This window comes from Oncorhynchus mykiss, chromosome 3 (genome assembly GCF_057628025.1).
Source record: "Oncorhynchus mykiss isolate SJ-2025 chromosome 3, ASM5762802v1, whole genome shotgun sequence".
In the NCBI taxonomy this organism is placed as follows: Eukaryota; Metazoa; Chordata; class Actinopteri; order Salmoniformes; family Salmonidae; genus Oncorhynchus; species Oncorhynchus mykiss.
This window is the reverse complement of record NC_143024.1, coordinates 46,831,592-46,847,260: the sequence shown is the minus strand read 5'-3', so window position 1 is coordinate 46,847,260 and position 15,669 is coordinate 46,831,592. Positions and strand designations below refer to the sequence as shown.

General features: G+C 42.2%; 1 protein-coding gene across 14 annotated transcripts in view; it reads right to left on the bottom strand.

The window, feature by feature from the left end:
* ptprub (protein tyrosine phosphatase receptor type Ub) overlaps positions 1 to 15,669 on the bottom strand; it is a 361,002-nt gene that overhangs the window by 251,821 nt on the left and 93,512 nt on the right. For 8 of the 14 annotated variants that reach the window (XM_036973950.2, XM_036973953.2, XM_036973956.2 and 5 more), the window contains exon 2: positions 15,167 to 15,298. In XM_036973950.2, coding sequence (XP_036829845.1) covers positions 15,167 to 15,298 — 132 coding nt within the window. The remainder of the gene's footprint in view (positions 1 to 15,166; positions 15,299 to 15,669) is intronic. The other 6 variants (XM_090229389.1, XM_090229392.1, XM_090229391.1 and 3 more) reach the window with 1 other exon arrangement.

Here is a 15,669-nt window from a genome sequence, read left to right as displayed (position 1 = left end):
TGGCTTATATTGAAGATGTGGCAGAATCGTCCGCTATTATCCTCAATTGTTTTCCATCCCGATTGTCAGACCCCGGTGGCTTGTCATTGTTGACAGACAATAATATTTTTCACCACTTCCACACTGACTTTACAGAAATCAAAAGTACAATTATTGTATTCCTGCACAAGAAACATTAGTAATGTTCAAAGATTGTTCCAAGAATCTTATTTAAAAACATATACACTACCGTTCAAAAGTTTGGGGTCACTTAGAAATGTCCTTGTTTTTGAAAGAAAAAAACTTTTTTTTCATCCATTAAAATAACATCAAATTGATCAGAAATACAGTGTAGACATTGTTAATGTTGTAAAATACTATTGTAGCTGGTAATGGCAGATTTTTTTATGGAATGTCTACATAGGTGTACAGAGGCCCATTATCAGCAACCATCACTCCTGTGTTCCAATGGCACATTGTGTTAGCTAATCCAAGTTTATCAAAGGCAAATTTATCATTTGAAAACCCTTTAGCAATTATGTTAGCACATCTGAAAACTGTTCTGCTAATTAAAGCAGCAATAAAACTGGCCTTCTTTAGATTAGTTGAGTATCTGGAGCATCAGCATTTGAACAAAGACCTTTCTTCTGAAACTCGTCAGTCTATTCTTGTTCTGAGAAATTAAGGCTATTCCATGCAAGAAATTGACAAGAAAATTAAGATCTCGTACAACGCTGTGTACCTCTCCCTTCACAGGACAGCGCAAACTGTCTCTAACCAGAATAAAAAGAGGAGTGGTAGGCCCCAGTGCACTACTGAGCAAGAGGACAAGTACATTAGAGTGTCTAGTTTGAGAAACAGACACCTCACAAGTCCTCAACTGGCAGCTTCATTAAATAGTACCCGCAAAACAACAGTCTCAATGTCAAATGTGAAGAGGCGACTCCAGGATGCTGGCCTTCTAGGCAGAGTTGCAAAGAAAAAGCCATATCACAGACTGGACAAAATAATAACAATTAAAATGGGCAAAATAACACACACTGGACAGAGGAAGATTGGGGAAAAGTGTTATGGACAGACAAATCTAAGTTTGAGGTGTTCGGATCACAAAGAAGAACATTCGTAGGACGCAGAAAAAAATATAAAGATGCTGTAGGAGTGTTGATGCCATCTGTCAAGCATGGTGGAGGCTATGTGATGGTCTGGGGGTGCTTTGGTGGTGGTAAAGTGGCAGATTTGTACAGGGTAAAAGGGATCTTGAAGAAGGAAGCTATCACCCCATTTTGCAATGCCATACCCTGTGGACGGCGCTAAATTGGAGCCAATTTCCTCCTACAACAGGACAATAACCCAAAACACAGCTCCAAACTATGCAATAACTATTTAGGGAAGAAGCAGTCAGCTGGTATTCTGTCTATAATGGAGTGGCCAGCATAGTCACCGGATCTCAACCATATTGAGCTGTTGTGGGAGTACGTAAGATTGTTGTATTGTACGTAAGAGGTGACCATCAAGCCAATCCAACTTGTGGGAGGTACTTCAGGAAACATGGGGTGAAATCTCTTCAGATTACCTCAAATTGACTACTAGAATGCCAAAAGTCTGCAAGGCTGTAATTCTTTTACAAAAGCAAAGTTTGAAGGACAATTATTATTTCAATTAGAATTCATTATTTATAACCTTGTCAACATCTTGACGATATTTCTTATTAATTTTGCAACTCATTTCATGTATGTTTTCATGGAAAACAAGGACATTTCTAAGTTAACCCAAACTTTTGAACAGTAGTTTACATTCTGTTCTCAGCCTCAACAAAACTCTCTCCCATCCTCCATCTTGATAAGTGTGTTCGGGTGTGTTGGCCACGCCCACTAATTGGCAACACCTGATCTAAATGAGTGCTTGTTTCCTTTGAAAAATACTAAAATGAACAGCTTTGTATGACTGAGAAAAAAAAACATGGCATGCTACAGTAGCTCCATCCTGGTGGTGCAGTGGACTAATTCCATGGACAGAGAGCAGATCATAAGTTCAAATCTCACTGATGCCGTGTCAGCTGATTAATGCCTAAGTAAATACATTTCCATGTATCCTATCTGTGCTTGGAGTTCAAAACAGTTAACCTAAACTAAACTAGCACTGTTATGAAAAGTCTTATAGAAACATGTTCTCAGAATGTTATTTAATACCCTTCAAATAACCTATAATTTCCATTAATAAAACCAAAAAAATTGACTTTCAGGGAACCATAGAAAAACTCTCAGCACCTCCCTGCAAACAAAAAAAATTTACTTTCCCAAAACATATGGCTTCGTTCCCAGAACCAATGGGTACATCAATGACAAAAACCACCCGAGCCACTGCCTGTTCACACCGCAATCATCCAGAAGGTGAGGTCAGTACAGTTGCGTCAAAGCTGGGCCCGAGAGACTGAGAAACAGCTTCTATATCAAGGCCATCAGACTGCTAAACAGCAATCACTAACTCAGAGAGGCTGCTGCCTACATTGAGACCCAATCACTGGACACTTTTATAAATGGATCACAAGTCACTGTAAACAATGCCACTTCAAATAATGCCATTTTAATAATGAATAACATATCTTACATTACTCATACCACATGTATATATTGTATTTTATACCATCTCCTGCACCTTGACTATGCCGCTCGGCCATCGCTCATCTATATACTTATATGTACATATTCTTATTCACCCCTTTAGATGTGTATTAGGTGTTTGGGAAATGTTAGATTACTTGTTAGATATTACTGCACTGTTGGAACTAGTAGCACAAGCATTTCGCTACACTCGCATTAACATCTGCTTACCATGTGTATGTGACCAATAAAATTTGATTTGAAAACAAAAACATACATTCCCACAACTTCCAAAGAACCAAATCGGGGTCTCTCCCCCTCTCTTTTCTCAAGAAAAGCAAAGCAATCACTTTTACCATGCTCAACATTAAATTATATTAAATTCTACTCTTATCTTAAACAAGTATGTATGTCTTATGTATGTCTAGACAGACAGTCCTGTCACACATTCATCTAATAAAGTCTGATTCATCTCTTCTGGAAGGTCATAACTAAAGGAACCTAAGGATCTGTGTGTTTCTGGTATGACTCTTCATATAAGTGGTGTCTGTCCAGCCCAGTCCTTGATTCTTAATCTATCTTACATTCAGCTGTGAAAGTGATACTTAAACTGACTTTGACAAAACTTTAAACTATTTCATGACTCAGTAACAGTTTATCCATGTTTGTCATGGGGCGCACATACAGTACTGTATGTCTGTAGGCATATGAGTCTCTAGCACATTTCAGAAGGAAAATGAAAATGATAAACAGCTTAAACAGGAGAAATGCTTTTATTAAAAATTTTCCTCCCTCATTCCTTCCACAAGCTTTCCCTCTACATTGAAAATCCTGATTTCTCCTGTGAGACACCACAGGCAATGTTTGCAAATCTTCACTGGGCACCAATGTCTCAGCCCAGAAAGTTAATACCGGCCCACTGTAAATAGCCTTATCTCATAAACACAAGTTATCCTCCACCTTCTCTGCCCTGATGGTGGATTGTTACAGTAAACTGCTGATGTGATATAGAAGGATATGAGACAACTTACACAGACTGCAAACCTGAGTAAACTGCCTTCCTGATAACTGATAATAAGTAATGGCACCGGGGAGGATGGCTGTCATTTTATTGGCTCTTAACCAACTGTGCTATTTTGTTGGTCTTTTCGCATTGTTTGTAACTTATTTTGTCCATAATGTTGCTGCTACCATCTCTTATGGCCAAAAAGGCTTATGGACATCAGAACAGCGATTACTTACCTTGAATTGACAAATAACTTTTCTTTAATGAGTAGGACGAGAAGGATTTACTCCAGACACCCGAACAGGCCCTCATCCCCATCATTCGCAGGACAAAGAGACTGAGATTTCGCAGAAGGAGATTGCAAGACAAAGGGTGGCAGTCTATTTATATTTGAAAACAACAGCTGGTGCACGATATCTCAGGAAGTGTCAAGGTTGTGCTCGCCTGAGGCAGAATATCTCATGATAAGCTGTAGACCCTACTATCTACCAAGAGAGATTATCTGTATTTTTCGTAGCTGTCTACATACCACCACAGACTGGCACTAAGACTGCTGGCACTAAGACTGCTGGCACTAAGACCGCTGGCACTAAGACCGCACTCAATGAGCTGTAAACCACCATAAGCAAACAGGAAATAGCTCATCCAGAGGTGGCGCTCCTAGTGGCCGGGGACTTTAATACAGGGAAACTTAAATCCGTTTTACTTCATTTCTAATCAAAATGTTAAATGTGCAACCAGAGGGAAAAAAAATGCTACACCACCTTTACTCCACACACAGCGGCGCGCACAAAGCTCTCCCTCGCCCTCCATTTGGCAAATCTGACCATAATTCTATTCTCCTGATTCCTGCTACAAGCAAAATTTCAAGCAGGATGCACCAATGACTCAGACAATAAAGAAGTGGTCAGATGAAGCAGATGCTCAACTTCTTTGGGGTAGGGGGCAGTATTGGGAATTTTGGATGAAAAGTGTGCCCAAATTAAGCAGCCTGCTACTCAGCCATAAAAGCTAGAATATGCATATAATTAGATTTGGATAGAAAACACTCTGAAGTTTCTGAAATTGTTTGAATGATTATGTTATACTATAACAGAGTATAACAGAACTCATATGGCAGGCAAAAAATCTGAGAAAAAATCCAACCAGGAAATGGGAAATCTGAGGTTTGTAGTTTTTGAACTCAGCCCCTATCAAATACACAGTGGAGTAATTTTGCACTTCCTAAGGCTTCCACTAGATGTCAACAGTCTTTAGAAACGTGTTTGATGCTTCTACTATAAATATGGGCGGAATGAGAGGGGAATGAGTCAGAGGTCTGCAAGCAGCCACAAGCTCAGTCTCGCGCGCTCACGTGAAAGGTAGCTGCGTTCCACTTCATTTCTGAAGACTAAGGAATACTTCGGTTGAAATATTATTGAATATTTATGTTAAAAACATCTTTAAGATTGATTCCATACATCATTTGACATGTTTCTACGAACTGTAACGGAACTTTCACTTTTCGTCTGAAACTAGTGAACGTTCTTCATGAATGTGGATTACTGGACTGAACTTGCTAACAAAAGTAGCTATTTTGACATAAATGATGGACATTTATTCCATTTATTGTGGAACTGGGATTCCTGGGAGTGCATTCTGATGAAGATCAAAGGTAAGTGAATATTTATAATGCTATTTTGACTAATGTTGACTCCACAACATGGCGGATATACAGTATGTATGGGCACTGAGCGCTGTACTCAGATTATAGCATGGTGGGCTTTTTCGGTAAAGTTTTTTTTAAATCTGACACAGCGGTTGCATTAAGGAGAAGTGTATCTATAATTCGGTGTATAACAGTTGTATCTTTTATCAATGTTTATTATGAGTATTTCTGTGAATTGATGTGGTTCTCTGCAAAATCACCGGATGTTTTGGAACTACTGAACATAATGCGCCAATGTAATCTCAGATATTTGGATATAAATATGAACTTTACCGAACAAAACATGCATGTATTGTGTAACATGAATTCCTATGAGTGTCATCTGATGAAGATCATAAAAGGTTAGTGATTCATTTGATCTATATTTCTGCTTTTTGTGACTCCTCTCTATGGTTGGAAAATGGCTGAATGCTTTCTGTGACTAGTTTCTGACCTAACATAATGATACGTCATGCTTTCGCCTAAAAACATTTTTGAAATTAGAGACTGTGGTTGGATTAACGAGAAGTTTCTTTAAAATGGTGTAAAATACTTCTATGTTTGAGGAATTTTAATTATGGGATTTCTGTTGTTTTGAATTTGGTGCCCTGTAGTTTCACTGGCTGTTGAGAGGTGGGACGCTCACATCCCGAACGATCCCAAAGAGGTCAACTACTGGACTATTTTGCTAGCAGAGACTGGAATATGTTCCGGGATTCTTCCGATGGCATCGAGGACGTCATCCGCACACTGACTGTGCGTACATACCCCAACCAGAAGCCATGAATTACAGACAACATCGGCACTTACCTAAAGGGTAGAGCTGTCGCTTTCAAGGAGCGGGACTCGAACCCGGAAGCTTATAAGAAATCCTGCTATGCCCCCCAACAAACCATCAAACAGGCAAAGTGTCAATACAGGACTAAGACCGAATCGTACTACACCAGCTTCGACGCTCATCGGATGTGGCTGGGCTTGCAAACTATTACAGACTACAAAGGGAAGCACAGCCGAGAGCTGCCCAGTGAAACAAGCTGCCCAGTGACACAGAGACCTGACCATTTGGTGCAAGGACAACTACCTCTCCCTCAACGTGATCAAGACTACAGGAAAAGGTGGACCGAGCACGCCCCCATTCTCATCGATGGGGCTGTAGTGGTGCAGGTTGAGAGCTTCAAGTTCCTTGGCGTCCACATCACCAACAAATTAACAGGGTCCAAGCACACCAAGACAGTCGTGAAGAGGGCACAACAAAAACCAGTCCCCCTCAGGAGACTGAAGAGATTTGACATGGGTCCTCAGATCCTAAAAGGTTTCTACAGCTGCATCATTGAGAGCATCCTGGCAGATTGCATCCCTGCTTGGAATGGCAACTGCTCGGCCTCTGACCGCAAGGCACTATAGATCCTATAGATCCTATGCAGCGACCCAAAAAAACGACTCCGAAAGAGAGGGAAACGAGGCGGTCTTCTGGTCAGACTCCGGAGACGGGCACAGCGCGCACCACTCCCTAGCATTCTTCTTGCCAATGTCCAGTCTCTTGACAACAAGGTTGATGAAATCCGAGCAAGGGTAGCATTCCAGAGGGACATCAGAGACTGTAACGTCCTTTGCTTCACTGAAACATGGCTCACTGGAGAGACGCTATCCGAAGCGGTGCAGCCAACGGGTTTCTCCACACATCGCGCTGACAGAAACAAACATCTTTCTGGGAAGAAGAGGGGCGGGGGCGTATGCCTCATGGCCAACGTGACATGGTGTGATGAAAGAAACATACAGGAACTCAAATCCTTCTGTTCACCTGATTTAGAATTCCTCACAATCAAATGTAGACCGCATTATCTACCAAGAGAATTCTCTTCGATTATAATCACAGCCGTATATATCCCCCCCCAAGCAGACACATCGATGGCTCTGAACGAACTTTATTTAACTCTTTGCAAACTGGAAACAATTTATCCGGAGGCTGCATTCATTGTAGCTGGGGATTTTAACAAGGCTAATCTGAAAACAAGACTCCCCAAATTTTATCAGCATATCGATTGCGCAACCAGGGGAGGAAAGACCTTGGATCATTGTTACTCTAACTTCCGCCCCGCCCCCCTTTCGGAAAAGCTGACCACGACTCCATTTTGTTGATCCCTGCCTACAGACAGAAACTAAAACAAGAGGCTCCCACGCTGAGGTCTGTCCAACGCTGGTCCGACCAAGCTGACTCCACACTCCAAGACTGCTTCCATCACGTGGACTGGGAGATGTTTCGTATTGCGTCAGATAACAACATTGACGAATACGCTGATTCGGTGTGCGAGTTCATTAGAACTTGCGTTGAAGATGTCGTTCCCATAGCAACGATTAAAACATTCCCTAACCAGAAACCGTGGATTGATGGCAGCATTCGTGTGAAACTGAAAGCGCGAACCACTGCTTTTAATCAGGGCAAGGTGTCTGGTAACATGACCGAATACAAACAGTGCAGCTATTCCCTCCGCAAGGCTATCAAACAAGCTAAGCGCCAGTACAGAGACAAAGTAGAATCTCAATTCAACGGCTCAGACACAAGAGGCATGTGGCAGGGTCTACAGTCAATCACGGACTACAGGAAGAAATCCAGCCCAGTCACGGACCAGGATGTCTTGCTCCCAGGCAGACTAAATAACTTTTTTGCCCGCTTTGAGGACAATACAGTGCCACTGACACGGCCTGCAACGAAAACATGCGGTCTCTCCTTCACTGCAGCCGAGGTGAGTAAGACATTTAAACGTGTTAACCCTCGCAAGGCTGCAGGCCCAGACGGCATCCCCAGCCGCGCCCTCAGAGCATGCGCAGACCAGCTGGCCGGTGTGTTTACGGACATATTCAATCAATCCCTATACCAGTCTGCTGTTCCCACATGCTTCAAGAGGGCCACCATTGTTCCTGTTCCCAAGAAAGCTAAGGTAACTGAGCTAAACGACTACCGCCCCGTAGCACTCACATCCGTCATCATGAAGTGCTTTGAGAGACTAGTCAAGGACCATATCACCTCCACCCTACCTGACACCCTAGACCCACTCCAATTTGCTTACCGCCCAAATAGGTCCACAGACGATGCAATCTCAACCACACTGCACACTGCCCTAACCCATCTGGACAAGAGGAATACCTATGTGAGAATGCTGTTCATCGACTACAGCTCGGCATTCAACACCATAGTACCCTCCAAGCTCGTCATCAAGCTCGAGACCCTGGGTCTCGACCCCGCCCTGTGCAACTGGGTACTGGACTTCCTGACGGGCCGCCCCCAGGTGGTGAGGGTAGGCAACAACATCTCCTCCCCGCTGATCCTCAACACTGGGGCCCCACAAGGGTGCGTTCTGAGCCCTCTCCTGTACTCCCTGTTCACCCACGACTGCGTGGCCACGCACGCCTCCAACTCAATCATCAAGTTTGCGGACGACACAACAGTGGTAGGCTTGATTACCAACAACGATGAGACGGCCTACAGGGAGGAGGTGAGGGCCCTCGGAGTGTGGTGTCAGGAAAATAACCTCACACTCAACGTCAACAAAACTAAGGAGATGATTGTGGACTTCAGGAAACAGCAGAGGGAACACCCCCCTATCCACATCGATGGAACAGTAGTGGAGAGGGTAGCAAGTTTTAAGTTCCTCGGCATACACATCACAGACAAACTGAATTGGTCCACTCACACAGACAGCATCGTGAAGAAGGCGCAGCAGCGCCTCTTCAACCTCAGGAGGCTGAAGAAATTTGGCTTGTCACCAAAAGCACTCACAAACTTCTACAGATGCACAATCGAGAGCATCCTGGCGGGCTGTATCACCGCCTGGTACGGCAACTGCACCGCCCTCAACCGTAAGGCTCTCCAGAGGGTAGTGAGGTCTGCACAACGCATCACCGGGGGCAAACTACCTGCCCTCCAGGACACCTACACCACCCGATGTCACAGGAAGGCCATAAAGATCATCAAGGACATCAACCACCCGAGCCACTGCCTGTTCACCCCGCTATCATCCAGAAGGCGAGGTCAGTACAGGTGCATCAAAGCTGGGACCGAGAGACTGAAAAACAGCTTCTATCTCAAGGCCATCAGACTGTTAAACAGCCACCACTAACACTGACACTGACTCAACTCCAGCCACTTTAATAATGGGAATTGATGGGAAATGATGTAAATATATCACTAGCCACTTTAAACAATGCTACCTTATATAAATGTTACTTACCCTACATTATTCATCTCATATGCATACGTATATACTGTACTCTATATCATCGACGGTATCCTTATGTAATACATGTATCACTAGCCACTTTATACTATACTATGCCACTTTGTGTACATACTCATCTCATTTGTACATACTGTACTCGATACCATCTACTGTATCTTGCCTATGCTGCTCTGTACCATCACTCATTCATATATCCTTATGTACATATTCTTTATCCCCTTACACTGTGTACAAGACAGTAGTTTTGGAATTGTTAGTTAGATTACTTGTTATTACTGCATTGTCGGAACTAGAAGCACAAGCATTTCGCTACACTCGCACTAACATCTGCTAACCATGTGTATGTGACAAATAAAATTTGATTTGATTTGATTTTAGAGGGTAGTGCGTACGGCCCAGTACATCACTGGGGCCAAGCTTCCTGCCATCCAGGACCTCAATACCAGGTGGTTCAGTCCCACCCTCGCCGCCCGGATGTACTCCAGATTGGAGTGGTCAGTCCAGATGAGAAAAGGGTGTTTAGTCCCCTCAAGTCAATGTCTCCACGCCTTCAGAACCTTGACAACAGCCAACAGCTCCCAGGCCCCACACAACCTCCTCTCTCACAACGATCCATCGTTTGCTCCGTTCTAGAATCCTATGTATACCATGGTATTTTCACGGTGCTATTTCAGATGTATAATATGAACTAATATACTACCTTACATCTTGCCATGGGTGAGGCCCTGTTCTGAAACAATTGATTAAGTCCTTTTTGTGGCACATGACCACACGACTGAACAGTAGTCCAGGTTAAGACAAAACTACAGCCTGTAGGACCTGCCTTGATGACAGTGCTGTCAAGAAGGTAGAACAGCGCCTTATCATGGACGTACTTCTCCCCATCTTAGCTACTGTTGTGACAATATGTTTTGACCATGACATTTTACAATCCAGGGTAACTCAAAGCAGTTTAGTCACATCAACTTGCTCAATTTCCACATTTTTATTCCAAGATTAGTTGAGGTTTTAGGTTTAGTGAATGATTTGTCCCAAATACAATGCTTTAAGATTTTGAAATATTTAGTAATAAGTTATTCCTTGCCACCCACTCTGAAACTAACTGTAACTATTTGTTAAGTCATTTCAGTCGCTGTAGTAGCTGACATGTATAGTGTTGAGTCATGTGCATACATTGCCACTGGCTTCCTCAAAGCCAGTGGCAATTCATTAGTAAAGAGTGAAAAAGGTAAATGGGCCTAGAAAGCTGCCTTGGGGAAATTATGTTGGAGAGGCAGGCTACCATTAAAGTGCACCCTCTGTGTTCTGTTAGACAATAAAGCAGGGGGTGTAAATCCATAACATAAGTTGTCAGCAGCAGACTATGATCGATAAAGTCAAAACTCGCACTGAAGTCTAACAGCCTCCACAATATTTTATCATCAATTTCTTTCAGCCAATCAGTCATTTGTGTAAGTGCTGTGCTTGTTGAATGTCCTTCTCTATAAACATGCTGAAAGTTTGTTCCAAAAGTTTACTACGGGTTGGTAACAGACTGATTGGTCGGCTATTTGAGCAGGTAAAGGGGGATTTACTATTCTTAGGGAGTGGAATTACATTTTCTTCCCTCCAAGCCTGGTGGCACACACATTCCAATAGGCTTAAATAAAAAATATGGCATATAGGAGTGGCAATATTGTCCGCTATTATCCTCAGTAATTTTCCATCAAGTTGACAGACCCCGGTGGCTTGTCATTGTTGATAGACAACAATTTTTTCACCTCTTCCACACTCACTATACGGAATTTAAAATTACAATGCTTGTCTTTCAGAATTTGGTCAGATATATTTGGATGTATAGTGTTCAGCATTTGTTGCTGGCATGTCATGCCTAAATTTGCTAATCTTGCCAATGAAAAAAATCATTCAAGTAATTGGCAATATCAGTTGGTTTTGTGAAGAATGAGCCATCTGATTCAATGAATGATAGAGTTTGCCTTTTTTCCCAGAATTTCATTTAAGGTGCTCCAAAGCTTTTTACAATAATTATTTATTTCACTTACCTTTGTTTCTGTCACACCCTGATCTGTTTCACCTGTCTTTGTGCTTGCCTCCACCCCTCTCCAGGTGTCGCCCATCTTCCCCAGTGTATTTATACCAGTGTTCTCTGTTTGTCTATTGCCAGTTTGTTTTGTGAAACCTACCAGCGTTTGTCCCCTTGCTCCTGTTTGTTCTTGTTCCTGTTTTATAGACTTTCCCGGTTTTGACCTTTCTGCCTGCCCTGATCCTGCCTGCCGTTCTATACCTTGCCACACCTCTCTGGATTATTCACCCCTGCCTGCCCTGACCCTGAGACTACCTGCTGTTCTGGACGTGTTGCACCCTTTCTGGATTACTGACCTCTGCCTGCCCTTGACCTGTCGTTTGCCTGCCCCTATACTAGAAATAAACGTTTGTTACTTCGACACTGTCTGCATCTGGGTCATATCTGAAACCTGATAGTTTCAGTGTAGTTCCTTCTTCTTTTTATTCAATTTAGGCACTCAATTTGCAATACATTTTCCAATCTGTTGTGCAGCCAGACTTATTTGCCATTTCTTTTGCCTCATCCCTCTCAACCGTACATTTTTTCAATTCCTCATCAATCCATGGGGATTTAATCATTTTTACAGTCATTTTCTTAATGGCTGCATGCTTATTAGCAACTGGAATAAGCAATTTCATAAATGTCAAGTGCAGTGTCTGTTTGCTCCTCATTACACACCACGGATCAACAGATATTATTTTCATTAATAACATAGGAATCACAACAAAACTTATTGTACGACCTCTTATGACCTCTCATTCCTGTGCTGTTTGTAACTACCCTGGTAGTTTGACTGATAACCTGAACCAGGTTGCAGGCACTGGTGACATTTTTAAGCTTTTTCTTGAGTGGGCAGCTTGATGAGAGCCAGTGAATATTTAAATCACCCAGAAAATATACTTCTCTGTTGATATCACATACATTATCAAGCATTTCACACGTTAACCTCTCTGGGATATGTGGGACGGTAGCATCCCAACTCACCAACAGCCAGTGAAATTGCAGGGTGCCAAATTCAAAACAACAGAAATCCCATAATTAAAATACCTCAAACTATTTTACACCATTTTAAAGATAAACTTGTTGTAAATCCAGCCACAGTGTCCGATTTCAAAAAGGCTTTACGACCAAAGCACACCAAACGATTGCGTTAGGTCAGTACCTAGTCACAGAGAAACACAGCCGTTTTTCCAGCCAAAGAGAGGAGTCACAAAAAGCAGAAATAGAGATCAAATGAATCACTAACCTTTGATGGTCTTCATCAGATGACACTCATAGGACTATGCTACACAAGACACGTATGTTTTGTTTGGTAAAGTTCATATTTACATTCCAAAAATCTCAGTTTACATTGTTATGTTCAGTAGTTCCAAAACATCTGGTGATTTTGCAGAGCCACACATCAATTTACAGAAATACTCGTAATCAACATTGCTAAAAGATACAAGTGTTATGCATGGAATTTTAGATCCACTTCTCCTTAATGCAACCGCTGTGTCAGATTTCAAAAAAACTTTACGAAAAAAGCAAACCATGCAATAATCTGAGTACTGCGCTCAGACACAAAAACAGGCCATGCAGATACCCGCCATGTTGTGGAGTCAACAGAAGTCAGAAATAGCATTATAAATATTCACTTACCTTTGATGATCTTCATCGGAATGCACTCCCAGGAATCCCAGTTCAATGATAAATGTTTGTTTTGTTCGATAAAGTCCATCATTTATGTCCAACTACCTCATTTTCGTTTGCGTGTTTAGTACACAATCCAAACTCACGAGGCGCGGGCAAGTCCAGGCGAAAGTTCATATGAAAAGTCATATTACAGTTTGTAGAAACATGTCAAACGAAGTATAGAATCACTCTTTAGGATGTTTTTATCAGAAATCTTCAATGTTTCAACTGGAGAATTCCTTTGTCTGTAGAAATGCAATGGAAAGCAGCCAACTCTCACGGGAGCGTGCGAGACTGAGCTCATGCCACTCTGCCAGACACCTGACTCAATCAGCTCTCATTCCCCCCTCCTTCACAGTAGAAGCCTCAAACAAGGTTCTAAAGACTGTTGACATCTACTGGAAGCGGTAGGAAGTTCAATATGACCCCATAGACACTGTATATTCGATAGGCAATGACTTGAAAGACGACAAACCTCAGATTTCCCATTTCCCCAGATTGTATTTTTTCTCAGGTTTTTGCCTGCCATATGAGTTCTGTTATACTCACAGACGTCATTCGAACAGTTTTAGAAACCTCAGAGTGTTTTCTATCCAATACTAATAATGATATGCATATTCTAGCTTTCAGGCCTGAGTAGCAGGCAGTTTACTCAGGGCACCTTTTTATCCAAGCTACTCAATACTGCCCCCCAGTCCCAAAGAAGTAAACCAGATATTGACTGTTAGCACTTGGTGGTCTTTAGCAGCTTCCCACAAGAATGGGCTTTAGGTGAGGCAGATGAACCTGTACCCATATTACTTCAACAGTATTTAACATGACACCCTCTCTAATCTGTACAGGAATGTGGTTCTGAATATAAACAGCAACACCTCCACCATTGGCATTTCTATATTTTCTGCAAATGTTATAACCTTGTATTGCTACCACTGTATCATCAAAAATATTATCTAAGTGAGTATCAGAGATAGTTATAATATGAATGTCATCTGTTACTAGCAAATTATTGACTTCATGAGCTTTACTGGGAAGCTTAGCAGCAGTAGATGTGCTCATGTTCTGTATGTTAGTGCAGGGTGAGCTGCTCACAGTGGACTTCCTCCTGCATCCCCTGCATTGTGATTAAAAAAGAGCCTTTACTTCATCTCCCTTTAGGAATTTTTGGACCTTCTTCAGAGTGACTCTAGTCTCCCGTATCAAGTGTAGTGAGTGTGAGGTGTGTGAGGTGTTTCTTAAGGCCCGGAATGATTCCCTGTTAAATTATCTGTTAAAATCTCAAATTATTCATAAAGGTCCTATTGGTCCATTCGCTTGATTGTAGTGAGTCATACCATTGTGTTGTCTGCCTCTCAGCACAGTTTGTTATCTTCCGTAATATCAATTTTTTTTTCTATCAGCCATCCATTTGTTCTGCCACTTTATCTCCTATTCTAATATGTAATTATGGTGTCTTAGGGGGTTTTCATCCAAGTTAATTTTGCTTCTCTAACGTCACACTGAATCCCATTACCAATTAATAGAATAGGAAGGCATCCACACTTTGGAGTGTTTCCTAAACACTCCCAGCTTCTGGACAGCTTCAGCATCTCATTTGAGCAAATATGCACGTGGGAACACGCACAAAGACTGTAAATCACACCTAAGAAGAGCAGGCACTAGCTGCTTAGAAAGCCAATGTGTATGTTGTTGGCTCGCACATTGACATTCTATCTAAGGATTGTAATCCAGGGAGGAAGACATCACACATTAAGACTTGAGAAGTCTCATACCACCCCAGTCCTGGTTTCTTATCATTTCTGATACAGATACCCCATCCACAAAGTGATAGTGATACTTGCATTAGATACCATAGTGGATACCAGGTTAGCACCAGATGAAACTTCAATACTCTGAAGCGTAATAAGAGCAGGAACCCACCACGCAGGAGGTCAGAAGAGGCGTAGGGCGAGTTGTGTGTCCGGTAGAGCTGCCAGTCAAAGTCATCCTCCTCGCCTTGGGTGAAGTCACACAGACTGGGCTCAGAATCCTCGTCAAAGGTGCAGCCTGCTGCTGAGGAAAGAGAGAGGAGATGACATTAAGTGGGAGGTCACACATGATGAAGTAAATATCATTCAATATCAAGGGATTAATGGATTATATTTTTTAATGGCTTGCACATGATCACATTTAATTTGATTTCCTGGGATTGAAAGGAATCATAGATTTAGCCCAAGATGGACACACGTTTCAGCCATTGCCACCATAAAATCAGTATTTGCATCTTATTTGTACTTCCCTTATGATAACAGGGGGCTCCATAGAGAATAAAGGGGTTGTTGCAGTACTGTAGGCGAGAACCCACCATCATCCCCCAACCACACCTGCCTTCACTTCAGAAACTTTCCACTATAGTTATTATTCCAGTGTTGTTGTGTAGTGGC